Below are 19,312 nucleotides of genomic sequence, written 5' to 3' on the forward strand. Positions count from 1 at the left end.
GGGTATCATAAGCCAACTTTCCCACTGAAAAGAAAAGCTTACGAAAATACTCTATTAGCATAACAGGTAAAGCACAGTAAACTGTGACGTCTAGTGACATGTTCACACTTAGTCTGATGAATGATCTATTCTTTGTTGGACTATATTAGCATTTTTGAGTATCTAGTTCAGTGCACTCCATCCCTTTCCAAAATCCCACTGAAACCTTTCCTGATTTGTGAGGTTTTTTTTTTAACTAGACTCTTCAAAGAGATTTAAACAACTGAATCTGTTGGTTCTTAAAGAACTCTTCTCTTCTAGAAAGCTAAATAATCCTACAGGATGTTATTCCACAGGATCTCTTATACTATGGCTAGTTCAAACAACCAAAGAAGAAATTGCATATGAAGTTCCAGTGTAGGATTTTGTCTTATACTCTGACAGAGTAGAAGACAGAAAGCAAAAGTTTACAGTATTTCTATCTGGTTGATAAGATGCTTTTGAAAAAGAGACTGTTCTGTTTGTTATTTTGCTTAAAGGATCTCCAAAACCCTGCATATTACATGAGGTATGTCACAGATGATCACACAATTACTGATGTGCTACAAATGATACCATACAACTTTGTCTTAGAACTCTCTGATTCTGCTTCATGTTAATTTTAGAGTTGTAGAATAGTAGTAATATATGAAGACATTCTTGTTCTAGGCCTCAGTTACATGGTGTGTTGTGTGCTATACCAAAACTTGCTAAGCATTTATGTGTGTATTTAGCGTAAGATAAGTAGATAGCCTAATGGGAGCTAATGGAATTTCTTGCATCCCATCACTAAGCATGTGCCCAGAAACCTTGCTGGATCAGGGCCAGGTTTCATAACTTCATAAGGGCCTGAGACTGTATCACTGAAAGTGAAGCTTCCTGTCCTGTTTAATTTGTATTCATAGAGTTCCTTGTACTCTGAACTTCAGTATGACCAGATTAATGGCTATTCCTAAAACACATTTGTTTTCTAGAACCCATTTAAAATGTTTCCTTTCCCATAACCCTTATATCTTACAGTAACCATGCCTTCTGCAATTTAATCTCCACTGAACTGGAAACATAGTGTTTTACATTGCACTCGGACACATTTTGTGGTTTTCTTTACAGAATCCCTAAGTGCCCTAGAGGACAAAGACCTGGACGCTTTAATGGCTGATCTTGTAGCAGACATAAATGATGTTGAACAGAGAACTTTACAAGCCCAGAAAACTTCTTCTGGCAACCAGCAAAGTACAGTCACTCAGCCTTCAACAGGCTTGGATAGTGACATTTATTCTAAAACAAGTCCCTATATTACCATTACCGGATGCTTTGGGGATGGCTTGCCCCCTCCACCTCCAGACCCTGATTTAGACCTTCCACCACCGCCACCACCACCTCCTCCTGAGCCACTCACCCAGGTAAGCCTGTGTGGAACCTTGCTCTAAGTGTTCAATAGTTCTTGTAATTTTGCAAGTGGTGCTTGGCATTGGAACAACAGTGGATATCCCAGGTAATAACATCTTGGAAAGGTTCTGCAAGGATGAAACATGCATGAACTGTGGAGTGAGAGTTTTCTAGTATTGTGGGCTTAGCAATTTCTGCCTGGGTCTTGACCTATTGCCCATTCCTTCACCTTTCTAATCAACATTTTGGTAGCCCAAGACAGGCATAAATAGTTTCAAATGGTTTACTGTAATGGAAGACTTGTCACTGGATTTTTTTAATAAGTGCTGATCAGTTAATTCCTTCTCACAGAGAACTTGGCTTTGGCGTCAGTGCAAAGCATGGCTGAAGATCCCACCATTTTGTGAAGATGTGACTGTGTTCATTGCAGTCTGTGCTGTTGGTACTGTGGATGGATAGTTCTGTGGATGTTTCCCAGATCCATCCCTGGCCTAACTGATTTCTTGCAATAGGAAGAGCTGTTCAGTTGTGTAAAAATCAACATTTGCTAAGAGACTGGGTGCAAGGCTGAGCACAGGAAGTACCTCTCGTAATCCCAACACAGAATCACTCTGTTCTTCTTGGTCTTGTCTTTGAAGGGAAGTAATGAAGACCATCTGCAATATGGGACAAATGCTCATTACTTAGGAGGTGCCAAAGTTATCAGTAGGTACTATTTATAAACAGCTGGCTTACCTGTACACTAAAATTTCAGACTTATCACAACCTCCTCCATGTTTGTGTTTGTTGCAGATCTGTTTTAACAACTGAAATCAAACATGATATTTCTAGTAGAAGCATTAAAGGCCCATTCTTTGACATGAGGTTGTGGAGAGTAAGAGTTCTGCCCTGTCACAGCCCTGTGGGGAGAGCTCGTGCATTAGAAGAGTGAGGCAGCCCAAAAAAACATGAATCTGAAATCATGAAAGGTCTAAAAGTATCTCTTTCAGTATTCATATGCATAGTAACCATGGCGGAGAGATAATGTTTACATTTAGGGAATGGAAAGATTTTAGGGAATGTGAAAAGTGCTCTATCAGCCCGTGTAGAACTGTAGTGGTCAGTTTTGCCTAAAACCATGGGCAATTCATTGCAGTTTAAAAGTCTACACAAACTGAATATGAATCACCTCAGCATCACTGCTGCCTCTGTGTTTAGCATCATACAGCAAACATATTTAGCAAAAGGAACAGAAAATTTGATAGGAAGAGGACCTTTCTGATTATACAAAAAGTGATTCACTGGATAAAGCTTCATTTGGTGCATAGGACCTTTCAGTGCTGTTTGAAGAGTGAAAGTTGTAAACATGTGGGAGGAACTTCACCATTTTTCCGTATCTCAAAGATAATAGTTAACTTCCTATCTTAAAGGAATATCAACATGCGCAAAACCAGCAGCTAGACAGCTTCAGAAGCTGAAGTCTTTTATTTAACTAGTATAATTGATACAGAAGAGATGCTATCAAGATAAGTTTTATCCACTGTGCTACAACCATGTCCCCATCTTGATTTAGACTCATGACCTTTAAGAAGTACCAAGCTTCTAAATAGTCTGTTTTGGAAGCTGAGGAAATATGGTCTGGAAGGGTAGCTGGTTAGGTGTGCTGAAACGGGTCAAACTGCCAGACTCAGGGGGTAGTAATCAATGGTTTGCTGGCTGGTAACAAGTGGGATCAATGCTGGGGCTTGTATTCGTTAACATTTTCATCTGTGACCTGGATGATGACATAAAAAATCATCTGCAGATATGCTGAAGATGCTTTTAATTAAGGGCACTGACCGACAAGATGAATGGCAGAACTTCAGTGCAGGGGAACCTTGAGAAACATGAGGACTGGGCCAGCAAAACCCTCAGAAACCCAGCAAGGTACAAGGTCCTGCACCTGGGGTGGAATAACGCTATGCATTTGTACAGTTTGGGAGGTGACAGGCTGAGCAGCAGCCCTGATGAAAAGGAGTTGGCATCCTGGTGGATGCCACATTGAATAAGAACCATGACTGCAAGGTCACATCAGTATGGGAAGCTGGCCTGTTTTGGGAGGAGCATGGCCAGCAGACTGAGGGAGCCATTATTGCTTTCTCTTGGCACTGGTGAGGCCACACCTGGAATACTGCACCCTGTTCTGGGTGTGGAAATACTGGAGAGTGTGTCAGCAGAGAGCTTCTGGGATGGCCAGGGGCATGGAGTGATCAGGGGCCGGCGAGGACAGGCTGAGGGAGCTAGGCTTGTTCAGTCTGACAGGAGGCTGGGGAGTGACCTAATGACAGGCCTAAACTACCTGAAGGGTAGCTACAAAGCTGGTGGAGCCAAATTCTTCCATGGTAGTGTCACGGTTTAAAGCTGGGCTGGCTATTAAACCGATGTCAGAAGCTCTCTATTAACCCTCCTCCCCCCCTTGAGAAGGGGAAGGAAAAGAGAAAAGGGAGAGAGGCTTATGAGTTGGAAAGTTAAAACAGTTTTAATAAACTGTAACAATATAAAAGAGTATAAAAATAATAATAATAATAATGGAAATAATTAAATATATACAAATATAAACAAAACCAAGATCGAGCTTCCCCAATGTTGGTCCCATTACCGCCAGCACTGCAGGGCAGGCTCTGGGAAGGCCCAGATTGGGCCCAGCGATGGACAGGAACCGGATTCAGGAGCGCAGGGATTGGGATCGAGGGCAGCAGGAAAACAGACAGAGTCCTCTTCAGACACCAGCCATAGCAGAAAGAGAGCGAGACCCTCGTGATCCCCCCACTTTATACTGAGAATGACGTGTATGGGATGGAATACCCTCGTTGGTCAATTTTGGGTCACCTGCCCTGTCTGCTCCCCCCTGCAGCTGCGACCCCCCTTCGGCTCTTCACTCGTAAGCAGTGAGGAATTCAGCAGTGACCTTGGTTTCTCTCAAGAACAAGTACAGCAAGAGCCTTTCTGCACAACATCCCTACCGGTGCCTCAGTGATAACTACAAACTTCGAGCGTTATCAGTCCTGGAAGCAGACACTGTCTGCAAAAACATGCAGTTAGTTTTAGAAAGTGCAGTTACTTAGAGGAGACTTAGCTGAAAGTAAAAATCACTGAAAGGAAAATCGGCCTGGTTTAGGCCAAACCAGGACAATACTGTAGTGGGAAAACAAATCTTTTAGCCTGTCAAAGCATTTCTTTAACAGTGCTAAAATTTTGCATCTGATAGCTTATTTACTTTGCATCATTTCCTTTTTCTACATTAAGACAGACAAAGGTTATGAAAACATGAAGGCTCTCAGGTGAGAGCTCTGTTGCACATATTTATACAATGAATGAACTCTGTTCAATACAGGTCACGTGCAGGTGAAGCCTGAGTTATACCTGCCTAAAATTTTCAGCAGAAAGCCTGCCTGCACCACACTCAACCACTTTGGTTAAGATGCTTTTCCTGCTTCCTGCAGAAAGGTGTTTTGAGATGGTAAGGGGAGGGCCATAGTGTAAGAGGCCACGGGCTCTTCCCTCTGTGGAACAGTCAGCCTTTCTGAGAAAGCCACTTTTGTCCAACAGCTTCTGTTCAACTATAGAAGCTATTTTTGGATTCTCAAAGTTAAGCATCTCTGAGCTGTAGCAATGCAAATTTCCGTACCTGTGGAGAAAAAAAAAAGAAATTTTTTAACTGATTGCCTGGTATTTATAGTGGAGAATTTGACAACTGCAAACATGCTTGAAGCTATCTCTTTCAGGTTGCATGCCTCACCTTGTATTTTTGACATCCTAAAGGATGCAAGTATCCAGGGGAAGCAGTGATAAACAAAAGATATTTAGTTCAGTGAGAGGGCTGTCACTCCAGAGTACTTTAGTTATGGTTGAAGTTGCTTGGGATGAATAAGATAACTTTCTTAGCAATTTTTTTGCTATGATTCTATGACCTCTGTAAGAAGGAAGTGATGGCAATGCTTAGTTAGGCCTAGTTTCTTGCAAGTGCATCTCCTGTGAGTTACAGCCATCCTGGGTTCCTCCTACTCTGAAAACTACTAAAATTATGACTTTAGGGTAGAAAATGGAGGCTGAAGGTAACACAGACAAAAATCTTCTGTGGAAGCAAGGCAGGAACTTTCTCTCACAGTCAATGACGGGAAGTTGGGTGTGCCTGTGAGTACCATTGCACAAAATCCTACCCCTTTAAAACAAAGGAAACTGCAAAAGTGAGAGAGAGTAACAGGGACAGTAAAAATCAGCAAAGAGGCAAGAAAGCAAACACAAGACAGTTTTCAATAGAGGAAGCAGGGATTTAAAGTTGGAAAGTAACCAAACGCTCCAGTAGTCGTAACAGTCCAAGGCAGCCCCAGAACCAGGATTACTTGCTGTCCAAAATGTGCTTTTCCAACTCGGTGTGTGACTGGAGGAGACACTGGAAGATCGATGGCAAAAAGGAACTATCACAATCCATACATCAGTCACAGAGGCAACAGTGGGCACTGGCATCTGGTACGTGTACCTAAAACTCTCAGCAGCTGGGGATCCAGAGTCGTCTTGGATCACTAACCTCACTGATACTAAAAGAGAGGCATGATATTGATAGAGCTGCTTTGTAAAAGAAAAGCCGGGTGATACTGAGATTTTTAGGAACCTTCTGTGGCATTCAGCAAAAGCTGGAATGAACTTGAGTGCTCTGTCTAACTGTGTCTGTGTTAATATGAATAGGTCCATTACTAGAATAAAAAGCCATGATATCATCCAATTTAAGGAGGTATTCCTCTCAGTAAGTGTGCATGCAGGAAGAGCTCGTATGTGGCAAATGAAAGAATTCAAGTAAATTAATGTACTTAACAGAAAGTGAAACATTGTAAGTGGTATAATTGCAAGCCAAGTTTTCAGTAAGATCCTAAAAATTCTAATTCTCTTAACCCCATTGAGAGGCAAGTTTTCTTCCAAGTGGCTGCATCCACAGTGCTGTTTCATTCAGGCTGGATCTTCTTTCATCTTCTCTTTTGTATCAGCTGTAACCCATATGGAAATACAGAAGAGTCAAGTTTTCAGGCATTCCAGTAGCATTTGAGGAACAGATTGTGTATGAGCTGTACGACTGGGCAATAAAAGGAAGCACTGGACTTGTAAATCAAAGCTTTGGCTGGAGGATATTAGCTCAAAGCAAGCTGGGGATTTCCTGTAACTATGAAGTTTCCCATGACAAGCCTTATGTTCTGGGTATAAATAACAAGAAACAACTCTTTTCAAATAAACATAGATTGCTGGCCTTACTTAACAAGAAGTATACCAAACATCTTGTGTCTTTTCAGGAAGAACGAGAGGCGCAGGCTAAAGCTGACAAGATTAAACTTGCATTGGAGAAACTGAAGGAAGCCAAAGTTAAAAAGGTGAGCCTTAAAATAGTGAAATGCTGCCATAAGAGCTGCCAGCTAAGTGTCTATTATCATTCTTCTCAATAATAAAGTTCTTACTAAAATTGCTAGGCTTTTTCATATTTTGTCTGTAACTTGAGACATCTAAAGATATTCTGTGGAGCTGTCTTGTCATCTGCCTGAAGAGAAATCTCTGGGAGAATGCTACCTCTAAGGGTGTTATTTTTAAGAGGACTTGGAAGGCGCTGCTTCTTTTTTTTCCAATGTTGGGGCAAAGCCCACTGTTCTGATAGGTTGCTTTAGAGAAAGTGGAATGTACATAAAAATGTTGCTTACTTATGCTGTGCTGATTCCAGAATTATTAAACTTTTTTTCTACAGTGGATGTGGATTTAGCTAATCCCAATTAAGTTAATGAGGGTCTTCTTGCTAAATCTTTTCACAGCAGTGTAGTAATGTACAAGGAAAACTGAAATTATTTTAGACTAACAAATTAGAAGACTTCCAGCCAGTGTCTGTACAGTGCTGCGGTGTGTCGTGACATTATGACCACCCATCCTAAGCTAGTGTTCCAGCTGAACTCCACAGAAGCTGCAGATGTTCGGTAACTTTGAAAAATGAATGTGAAGAAAAAACAGTCATGACCTTTCAGTCTTGCTCAAATCGGAGATGGAAAGTGCTGGAGATCAGAACCCGCAGAGCTTCCAAGAAGAATTGAAGCTTCCAATAAATTTGGGGGTGTCCAGACTTGAGATGGTTCCCATGGAACACTTTACGTTCACATACAAATGCTACTTCTGAGAGAATGTGTTGGGAGGATTTCACCAATGTTGTCTTTGGAAAGCTCTATAACTAAACTTATGACTGCTCATTGGTCACCCTCTTTTCCTTGCCATGTTAGAAATTCTCCTTTGGGAGGAAACATTTTTTTGAAGACTTTTTTTTTTTCACTTTTTTTTTTCCTACCCTGAATATTTGGAACTATAGGACAGAAGTAAGTCTTAATCTTCTTGTGGCTGTGTCACTATAATGAAATTACTGTGTCATTCTTGAATTCTAAATTGACTAAATAATTGTCAAGAATACTGGTCTTCTCTCTTTTACTGAAAGTGGAGGGCAGAAGCCAGGGAGGACAGTGAAAAGCAAGCTCACAGCCCTGGACTTCAAGTGAGCAGACTTTGGCTTCTTCAAAGATCTGCTTGGAAGAGGCCCATGGGATAAGGCCCTGGAGGGAAGAAGGGCCCAAGAAAGCTGGTTAATATTCAAGGATCACCTCCTCCAAGCTAAAGAGAGTTTCATCCCAATGAATGAAGGGCCATGAAGATGATTAAGGAACTGGAGCACCTCTCCTATGAGGAGAGGCTGAAACAGCTGGGACTGCGTAGCATAGAGAAGAGAGGGCTCTGGGGGGATCTTGTCAATCTACAGAAATACCTGAAGGGAGGGTGCAAAGAAAACGGAGCCAGGCTCTCTTCAGCAGTGCCCAGTGGCAGGACCAAGGGCAATGGGCACAAACTGAAAGACAGGAGATTCTATCTGAACATCAGGAGACAGTTTTTCACTGTGAGGAGGACTAAGCACTGGCACACGTTTCCCAGGGAGGCTGTGGAGTCTCCCACCTTGGAGATACTCAAAAGCCATCTGAACAGGGTCCTGGACGATGGGCTCTAGGTGTCCCTGCTTGAGCAGGGAGCTGGACTGGATGACCTCCAGAGGTGCCTTCCAACCTCAACCATTCTGTGATTCAGTGAAGATGGAAGCTGCATGCATGTTTCTGAGCAGTCAACTATAACCAGAAAAAATACCCTTTTTTCCCCAGGCATGTTGTATATGTATGTACAACATTTCTTTTTCTCTATAATCTGCATGATGGCTCAGTTGCTTATTTTAGAGAGGAAGATACTTAAAAGGCTTGGAAACAAAGCAAGTTCACGTTTTTTGTTACATTTGCTTTTACTTTTCAGAGATAGTGTAGATTTTCTCTTGGGGGGATCATCACTCTCTGATTCTACCTGATCTTTAACAGAGATTGTCTCTATAGTACCAAAGCTTCTTATGCACACATTTTAAACTGAGGAGCTATTTAAACAAGACTATACGGAGAAGTCCTCCCAACTCACCAGTTTAGTTCCGGTTTCCATGTGCAGATCATGTAGACAATTTTTCTTCTGTTTTCTTTCTTCCACTACTAATGGAGCATTTTCAGTACTTTCCTTATAATGTATTTGCAGTTCTTTATCACATTTTATGTACTTCAGCATTTTCTTGCATTGTTTGTCTCTGAAAAAAAGTGCACACTGTTTCTCATTTAACAAATACTTCACAATTATGAAGAAATAATGAATGTCTTAGGTTAATTTGGTCAATATAAGTAACTCATCTGTTTGCTTATTGGTGAGTGTTGGACTACTGCCCATCTTAGTACAGTCTGATTTCAGGTTAGTCTGTTGTCGTGGCAAGATCCTTGCATTCTTTTTCTCATCTAAAACTAAACTTGCCACATTTCTACCTTGCATTAAGGACACACTGTCCTTTTGTACTTGGTTTCCTATCAAGCATTTTGCTTAATTGCACATGTAGTAGATTTAGAGAAGAGATTAACTTTGGTTTTTCTCCATAGCAATTTCACCTTTCCTGAAGTCAAGCATGGGACAAGGTTCAATTTCCTTTTTGAGAAAAGGTCTTTATTTTGGTGGCAATAAATGTGAAAGCTTCCAAGCTGTTTTATTGCCTCAGCTCACTGTGGCACAGGGTACCTTTGAATCAGTAATAACCTTCAGCCGTAATCTTTCTTATCTGTGTTAGCAGATTCAGAGTAGCTTTTTACTTGCTTCTGAAATTAACTGACTCTTCTGTGACTCTGTACTCAGCTTGTTGTCAAGGTGCACATGTACGATAACAGCACAAAGTCACTAATGGTGGATGAGCGTCAGGTGACACGGGATGTTTTAGACAACCTCTTTGAGAAAACCCATTGTGACTGCAATGTTGACTGGTGTCTGTATGAAACGTACCCAGAGCTCCAAATTGGTAAGTGGTGTAGTGACAGAGCATATAGCAAATAGATATAGTGCATCCTATGTTATTGGTAATCCTGAAAAGATAATTAGTAACATTTCTCCTGCCCATGTGTCCACTGGTGTTGGAACATTGCAATCTCTAAGCTGAGGGATGCTGCAGGAATGTACTCGGGCTGTTCTTGCTGTAAAAGTGAGTCTTCCATTCGTCTGTGCTTTGAGCTGCAGAAGGCTCCTTGCTCACCACCATTTCCATTATTCTATTTTACACAAAATTAAGGGGCCATGTGAATTTCGCTATGTTTGTCAAGGCAATGACAGACCCAAACACCCCAGTACTCAACTCTACTCTTTGAAGAGAGGATGCAGTGCTGAAGTGCTGTCAGCAGGCTGTTACATACTGGCCAAACAAATTTTGTAATTAAGACTGTCTGAAAAGCATTTCAGTCATTTCTGATGCTTTTCACTTGTGATAGTAATTTTCTTAAGTGTAGTTGTGAACAGGATATTGCTCTCTGATGGGGCTGCAACTCTGCTGGAGGTACCTTATGATTTAGGAAGTAACTAACCTGGCCTCCAGGTCCCTAGGAAACACCTGTGCAAAACTTAGATTTTGTTTGGTGCAACTTAATGAGTTTTGTTTCAAAAAGGCTTCAAGGCCTGATTAAGAATGGAGTATTCTCTAATTGTGAGTTATTTCAGAATCTTGTTATTGTCCAGGCTGCAAAGGTATTCACATCAAAAGGAAAAGGAAAATTGCCACAACTTTCTTCCAGGGTCACATTTCACCTAGAGAAACAGGAAATTGTCAAACAGCCTTTAGCATTCTCAGTTTACAGACTCCCAGCAGAGATGTAAAAATACCCAAAGAAAAATGAATAATCAATATTGCACTTTAAAAGAGCCCCAGGAATAATCATCCTGCTAAACTAAAACCAAGAAATGTAAAAATAGCTGGAAAAAGCCTGACTGCTCGTGAGCAAGGAGATACTCATCTGCTTGTAAGAATGGCAGGGACATTAACTGCCAATCTGTTGTTTCTACTCCATTAAGATGATGCATGAAGCAACGTTGCTGCATTCTTTTATAGCTACTTGTTAACTAAGGAAAGACTGGAAATGTCATTACACCCTAGAAAAGTCCCAAATGTCACTTTGAATAGTTTTAGAGTGTTTTCCTGTCTTGGAATGTTGCTCCTTCTGGTCTAGTGTGACTTGGATGAGCGTTTCTCAGTGTTACGATGACAGCATATAAACATTGTTTTCTGAATCTCCATAATCATTAAAAAGAATGTGCTTGTGTTTCTTCATAATCTGTGAAAAGACATTTTGAATTCTGCATCACACAATTAAAACTGAAGGCATAAGGGAGATCATATGCTACAAACATTGGGGATAACGGTTAGAATTTTTTATTTGTAAGTAAAAATTACATGTTACTTTAGTCCCAGCTAATGCTAGGTGCTTTGGGTTAGGGTATTGGTATAGTAAGGAATTTAATTAATTCACAAAATTTAATTTTGATGGGATATACTGAACCCTTGTCAAAAGTAACAAAAAGTGTTAAAGCAAGCCTACAAAGTGTATGCTCTGTTATCTCCTCTTATGCTAGGCCAATCTAGGCCATTGAAAGATGTGATCACTACAGACCACTGAAATGGGAGTACAGCTGTTCCCAGGGAACTGCTAAAATCATACTGAAAATTCGAGCTGGGTGAATTCCCTGCCCCGATACTGAATTTGTAGAAAAATGCAGTTTGTGTCCTTCCAAAATCAAATTATGCTCAACTCCTTTTCCTTCCAAAGGGGATTTATGTGACTGTTCAGCTGCTTTATACAAGTGAAACCGCAGAAGAAGAGATCAGAGTTACCTAACCTCAGCATACCCTGTGGCTTTCCTGGGTGGAGGATCTGGGTTCAGATCAGCTCAGGAAGGGAGAGAACTGTCACTATGTCTCCCACATCTCTGGTGAAGTTTTTAACTACAGAGATGCTGGTGAAACAGTGTATCGTCACATCAGTTCTCAGTCTGTCTTCCTGTTTCCTCTGTTTTGCTATTTCTGTTTTTAAATACAGTTGCTTGAAACAAAACATTTTATTTTCAGTGCATATAATTCTTCCTGTTGACAAAAAGCATTTTTTCATTTGTTCCAATAAGTAAAAAGACAAGGAAATAAGTTTTTACTGTTTTTATTCAATTCAGTAGGCAAAGTGAATATATAACTCCCCCAATCATACTGCAAAACCTTAAAAAACAAAAGCAGACAAAGCAGAAAGCCGTTGACAGACATGGGTGCAACTGTCTACTCCTAGTGGGTCACCGTTTCCATCCTTTGCAGTCTTTGGGCAACAGCACAGAGATGCAGGAGGAATCCAGGAGCATATCAGAGCTGCATAAGGTATCTTCTGTGCCTGATTTGCCCTTACATCTGACACTATTTTCACGTGGTTTTGCTTCCTTCTGTGCAGCAGAAAAGAGTGCTGGGCTGTCTAGCTCTGAGTGAACATCAGATAATGATTACATTCTTGCACAGGAATTTCTGCAGCCTCAGGAGAGGGGGAGAGAGAATTTGAGTGTCTTACATTGCCTTTTCTGTCTCTCCAGAAAGGTTTTTTGAAGACCATGAAAATGTTGTTGAAGTGTTATCAGACTGGACTCGAGACACTGAGAATAAGATTCTCTTTTTGGAAAAAAGTGAAAAATATGCTTTATTTAAAAATCCCCAGGTAAGCTAACATGGTATTTGGATAAGAGTCTAAAATTACATCATTTAGTCTCTATGCAGCCTATTGCATTATTAATTTGCTTTCAGCGCTCTCAGTTCAGAATTAGAGAAAGCAAAACTTGTACTTTCAACAACAAAAAAAACCCCAGAATGTTGAATGCAAGGATTTGAAAATTAGTGCTCTCTGTTCTTTTCTGATACTATTTTAACATCCTGTCTTCAGTGGTAAAAATGAAGCATGTAGTTATCCACTGGTACAAGCTGTTGCTTAGGCACAGCTCTCAGAACTGAGGTGAGATGGCACACAGCTGTAAAAACCTGGCCTTTGTCATTACTACAATTTCTCCACTATTTCTACTGAAGAAAATAAACGTTTCCTTGAAGGTCCAATTTTTGCCAGTTGTATGTGAAACTTCATAAAGAGTGTGCTGAGTACTACAGAGAGTTTATCTGGATTTCATTCAGACTGGGGAGAAGAATTGCATGAACAGTAACTTGTGCACACTAACTTTGTAAAAAGAGGGTCTGCACACTGAATTGCCTCAAATTATTCAGGATAGATGTATACACAAATCATTTATTTCTTGCAATACGTGGTCAAAACCATATTTACAAACACCCTAGCACATACAGTTGATGGATTCTGGGGCACTAGATCTTTTGCCCTTGTCAGCAGTCTGTTAGCTCACTGAGCATCTGGTTTGTTCCTGAGGGCATCAAGAGAAAAATGAGCAATTCTGCATTGCCGAAAAAATGAGTCAAATATGTAATTTGGCAGCAAATCTCACCAAGCTGCTCATTAGGAAGTTTGGTTTTTTTTTAGAGTGAGCCACTGTTTCAAATAAAACCTGCAGAGAGGAAGTTCCCTTCATTGACATAACAAGTTATCCAGTCAGGGAAAGAAAACTTGCCCTGCAGTGTACATGGATTGATGTTGATTTCTAATATGAAACAGCAAAGCTAAGTTTGACAGTAAAACATACATGATGGCTCAATATGTCATACTTTCTGATGCACATAAACATACATAGCAGCAGAGGTTCGATTATACATGTGATTCGTACACTAGTACTATTATTTGGGCACATGGCTTAGGGCAAGGCTATGAACCTCCCATAGGAAGTAAATCTTTGATGAAGATTCTGGGCATTTTGATTGCAATGAACTTCAGAAACAAACACAATCTAAACCAAATCCAAAGAGTATAGCTCTGTGCTCTTATCTCAGGACATGCTGAGCATGATCTGGACATGTCTGCAGTCCTTGAGCTTCAGCCCCTCTTGATAAGCTTTAAAATGAACAGCCTAAGGAAACTGGATCAGTTGTGGCTATCACACTATTGAAATATTTTGCCAATAATAAAGTCTAACCATCTGTCAGGCTTAGTAAATTCAAACATTGTGAGACAGGCAGAATAGTACAGTCATATCATTGTTTGTCTTTTTGGCAGAAAATAATCAGTATTGTACAGACAGAGCTCACGCTAGGCAGTGAAACATGGTAAAATACATGATCTGGACTGAGTCCCTGAAAAGGTAAACTAAGTGGAAATGCTGAGTTGGTGGGGGGCAGGGTGTATGATTACCTAACTACCTACTTACGGAAATTACGGTGTAACCAATGGGAAACTGAAATCCGGTGCCCTGATACTGTATTCTCAGTATATGTAGCCTCCTCCTCCTAGCTCAGTCAAGATTGCCTCGTAAACTCATTCTGTGAGTACAGAAATTGCAGAATGCTTTTTTTGATACTGCCAGTGGTAGTAATGCAGCAGCAGTTAGATTCCTTGTTGGTCTTATTTAGTGCTCATTCTGTTGGAGGTTGCCTGTGGAGATCTCACAGTTTTGTAACTTGCAGATATTTTTCTGGAAAAAAAGAGGCAAATTCCAAAGGTGGCCAGGTGCCTACAATTTATTCTTAGACAAATTAGTGATACAAAATTTTCATTACAGAGCTTTGATGCAATTAAATGCTTTTAAGAAATCTTATTATAAAGATGTCCAGATGCATTGCTAGAACAAGTGGACCTCTGGAGAAGGTCTATGACCTGTGCCAATATTCATTTTTTCTTTCTGTGAACTAGTTATATACCTGGTATAGATTAAAACAACAATTCATTAAATGTGTTTTATATTCTAAGGAGGAACTGAGGTTCTGAAATGTAGGATTTATCCTCTATGTCTGTGCTAGCAACATGCTGCTCAGCTAATGCCAGCGGCTTTTTTTGAAGATTGTCATTCTTGTCATGCAGTACTTTCTAATATTTTTCTGCAGCTTTGTTTCCGAAAACAAATTTTTAAAGTATTTGGAATAGATTTTAGAAAAAGCCTCTGCAAAATCCTCAGGTGTCCCCGTCTTCATGAAGACAGGCATCCTTTTGCCCTTTTCTCACCGTGGTACAATTTACCCTGCAGGGAACTCACAGTAAAAGATCATTTCATGAATGGCATCAGTGACTCATCTACAGAGATGGTGCATCACAAGTCTATGACTAAAGAGTGGAACAAAAATATATATTGGTACATGTGCAAATAAAGAAAACCTTTGTAACAGGAAAGGTGATGCTTTGTCATGCGGTTGAGTGATGCTGTGCTTGACTCTTGAAAGGAAAGGTTGTGAGGTCTCAACACCTCTTTTCAAAAAGCTCAAAGAATAATTCTCAGCTGAAAGAGACTCTAAAACAAAGAAAAATGTAGGAAGTGCTTTTGCTTCGTTTAAACAGTGTTATTTGTAAGGGGCAGCTGAATCTAAACTCCTGACAGTCAGTGCTGGTCACACTCTTAGAACACTATATTTGATTTTTGCTTACATGGATTTTGATTTCCTATGTTACTCTTTTGCTGATACAAGCAGACAGGATAAATTCAAATAGTGCAGGTGACAGCACATGCATGTGGGGTTTTTTTGGGTTTTGTTTTTTATTATTTTTGGACAGTATTTATGAAAATTAATGAAAATCTATACAGTGAGTACTTTATGCTTCTACTCCCTCTTAAGTAAGCCAAAAGCAAGAGCTATACCCTCCAATGGAGAACCCATACACTGAATTGACATTTTATTTCTTCTGAAAAGCAAGAGTACTAAACAGTGTGAGGAGGAGGTGGAGTAAGAATTTGTAATGTCTTTTATAACAGGACAGCTATAGTGAGTTTCACGCTTGAATATTTATTTTGAAGTCCGTGAAATTGGGCTGGTATCCACCAGGTGATACTTTTGTGTTTCACCACTTTGGCCACCTTTATGAATCAAGGTTTTTCTTTTGTCTCCACTGTTACCCAGTGAAGGAAACACAGAAGGGTGGCAGGGAACCTGATTATTGAATGTGCTGGGAAACGTGCAAAGAAATAGAAGTGAGAAAAGGGAAGTGGTTTTTGCTGTGCTTTCACTGCTTAGTAATCTTAATTTCTCTCTCTGTTAGTGTATCTCAGACCATCACAGAATCACAGAATGTTAGGGATTGGAAGGGACCTTGAAAGATCATCTACTCCAATCCCCCTGCCGGAGCAGGATTACCTAAATCATGTCACACAGGAACGCTTCCAGGCGGGTTTTGAATGTCTCCAGAGAAGGAGACTCCACAACCTCTCTGGGCAGCCTGTTCCAGTGTTCGGTCACCCTCACCGTAAAGAAGTTTTTCCTCATATTTAAGTGGAACCTCCTGTGTTCCAGCTTGCACCCGTTGCCCCTTGTCCTGTCAATGGATGTCACCGAGAAGAGCCTGGCTCCATCCTTATGACACTTGCCCTTTACATATTTATAAACATTAATGAGGTCACCCCTCAGTCTCCTCTTCTCCAAGCTAAAGAGACCCAGCTCCCTCAGCCTCTCCTCATAAGGGAGATGTTCCACCCCCTTAATCATCTTTGTGGCTCTGCGCTGGACTCTCTCTAGCAGTTCCCTGTCCTTCTTGAACTGAGGGGCCCAGAACTGGACACAATACTCCAGATGCGGCCTCACCAGGGCAGAGTAGAGGGGGAGGAGAACATCTCTTGATCTACTAACCACACCCCTTCTAATACACCCCAGGATGCCATTGGCCTTCTTGGCCACAAGGGCACACTGCTGGCTCATGGTCATCCTGCTGTCCACTAGGACCCCCAGGTCCCTTTCCCCTACGCTGCTCTCCCAACAGGTCTGTCCCCAACTTGTACTGGTACATGGGGTTGTTCTTGCCCAGATGCAGGACTCTACACTTGCCCTTGTTATATTTCATTAAATTTCTCCCCGCCCAACTCTCCAGCCTGTCCGGGTCTCTCTGAATGGCAGCACAGCCTTCTGGTGTGTCAGCCACTCCTCCCAGTTTTGTGTCATCAGCAAACTTGCTGACAGAGCACTCTGTTCCCTCATCCAAGTCATTAATGAATATATTGAATAGTACTGCTCCCAGTAACGACCCCTGAGGGACTCCGCTAGACACAGGCTTCCAAATGGACTCTGTCCTATTGACCACCACACTCTGTCTTCTTTCCTTCAGCCAGTTCACAATCCACCTCGCTACCTGATCATGCAGACCACACTTCCCCAGTTTAGCTGCGAGGATGCTGTGGGAGACCGTGTCAAACGCTTTACTGAAATCGAGATAGACCACATCCACAGCTTTACCATCATCTATCCACCAGGTTATGTCCTCATGAAAGGCTATCAAGTTGGTTAAGCATGACTTCCCGTTGGTGAAGCCATGCTGAGTGCCCCTAATGATCCCCCTATCCTTGATGTGCCTAGAGACAGCACCAAGAACAAGTTGCTCCATCACCTTTCCAGGGATGGAGGTGAGGCTGACCGGTCTATAGTTACCCGGGTCCTCCTTCTTGCCCTTTTTGAAGACTGGAGTGACATTCGCTTTCCTCCAGTCCTCAGGCACCTCTCCCGTTGCCCACGACTTAGCAAAGATGATGGAGAGTGGCCTAGCAATGACTTCCGCCAGCTCCCTCAGCACCCGCGGGTGCATCCCATCAGGGCCCATGGATTTATGGACGTCCAGATTGCTTAATAGGTCCCTGACCCAGCCCTCATCAACCAAGACAGACTTCTCTATCCTGACTTCCTCTGGGGCCTCAGGGGTCTGGGGCTCCTCAGGACAGCCTCCAGCAGTATAGACAGAGGCAAAGAAGGCATTCAGTAACTCCGCCTTCTTTTTATCTTCTGTCTCCTGGGCACCCACCTCATTCATCAGTGGGCCTACATTGCCTCTAGTGTTGGTTTTACCTGCAATGTATTTGAAGAAGCCCTTTCTGTTGTCCTTGACCTCTCTTGCAAGGTTTAATTCCAAGGAGGCCTTAGCTTTCCTAGTTGCCTCCCTACATCCTCTGACAACAGACTTATATTCCTCCCAAGTGGCCAGCCCCTCCTTCCATGATCTGTACACCCTCTTCTTCCACTTGAGTTTGCCCAGCAGTTCCCTGTTCAACCATGCAGGTCTCCTGGTACCCTTCCTTGACTTCGTGACTGTTGGGATGCTCTGATCTTGAGCTCGGAAGAAGCAGTCCTTGAATGCTAACCAACTATCTTGGGCCCCCTTACCTTCTAGTACCCTGTCCCATGGGATTTCCCCTAGCAATTGCTTGAAAAGGCCAAAGTTGGCCCTCCTGAAGTCCAGGGTTGTGATTTTGCTAGCTATTCTGTTCCTGCCACATGAGATCCTGAACTCTACCATCTCATGGTCACTACAACCAAGGCTGTAGTTTCAAGTTGAAGATGCTACTTCAATAAATATTTTTCTTTTTCTGCCTTGGGACTGTAACACAGAAACAATCGTTACACATTTGGACCATTTTGCAAGTGACTTTTAGTCAGCCTATTAAGTGCTTTGCTGTTAGCTTTATCGTAGCTTATGTAAGTCTTTCATTTGTTCCATGTTCCCCCCTCTTTGATGATGAAGACCATCATCCTCAGGGCATGAAAAGTCAGCTGTAGTGATTTCTTCAAACATTATAAAACCAAGTAAACAGAGTTGAAAATCAATTTTTTGGTCTTCAAAAGAGCCTTGCCTTTAGCTTCATTTAGTTATTTACATTTGTGATCTTCAGGGCAATTGTAGGTACCTTCTAATATTTTTAATGTGCAATTTTTTAGCAGACACATTATGATACAGGTTGCAGATATGACCGTGTTCTGTTTTATTTTTTCTGCACAAACCATGCTGCATTCAGTACGCAGTTGCAATGGGTTGAAATGGGATGTGAGCTGGCCAGTTCTTGCCTCATTCTGGGTGCAGTTTGGATGAGCGTGAACAGGCAGCTCATTGCACAAAGAAGATAGTCATGACTATGAAGCAGCTGCCTTGTTTGCTGCCTGCTGTCTGATCTGTGCTGTTGTGGACTTTGCAGATCTTCTGGAAAAACAGTTTCAACAGCTTGAAAGCAAAAACACAGCATAAGCGGAAGGGAAAGCAGAGGGAGGATGCTGACTTGAACACCTATTTTTTGCTATGTACTGAGTAGCTGCTGCATTCCAGCTTGGATGGGGCTGTGTAAGAAAAAAGGTGACAGGTATGAGAGAGGTGCTGTTTCATTTAGGAAATTCTTTTTTATGAATATAGAGACATGGACACCGATCAGAGAGTTTGGCAGTGCAGTAGTTAAGGCTATTGTTTCTACCATGATCCAAGTTAGGTTTGCTCACATACCCCCAGAGATGTTCTTTGAAGCTACTGAAAACACCTTCTGTCTCTCACTGTTTGAAGGTTATATAGTGGAGAGAGATACAGCCTGAATTTTCTTACCTGCCTTTCCACACAGAAGGAGATGGCTGTATCCCTAAGTGGAAAAGTTGTATGCATAGGCTAGTGGTACTTTACAGTAC

The 19,312-nt window shown here is 41.6% G+C and overlaps 1 protein-coding gene across 1 annotated transcript in view; it reads left to right on the forward strand.

Annotated features, from left to right (window-relative positions):
- APBB1IP (amyloid beta precursor protein binding family B member 1 interacting protein) overlaps positions 1-19,312 on the forward strand; it is an 82,957-nt gene that overhangs the window by 24,131 nt on the left and 39,514 nt on the right. Inside the window, exons 4-7 of the mRNA XM_068405131.1 lie at positions 1,129-1,421; positions 6,708-6,785; positions 9,640-9,799; positions 12,391-12,512. Of these exons, the coding sequence (XP_068261232.1) occupies positions 1,129-1,421; positions 6,708-6,785; positions 9,640-9,799; positions 12,391-12,512 (653 nt within the window). The remainder of the gene's footprint in view (positions 1-1,128; positions 1,422-6,707; positions 6,786-9,639; positions 9,800-12,390; positions 12,513-19,312) is intronic.

This window comes from Nyctibius grandis, chromosome 7 (genome assembly GCF_013368605.1).
Source record: "Nyctibius grandis isolate bNycGra1 chromosome 7, bNycGra1.pri, whole genome shotgun sequence".
Classification (NCBI taxonomy): domain Eukaryota; kingdom Metazoa; phylum Chordata; class Aves; order Nyctibiiformes; family Nyctibiidae; genus Nyctibius; species Nyctibius grandis.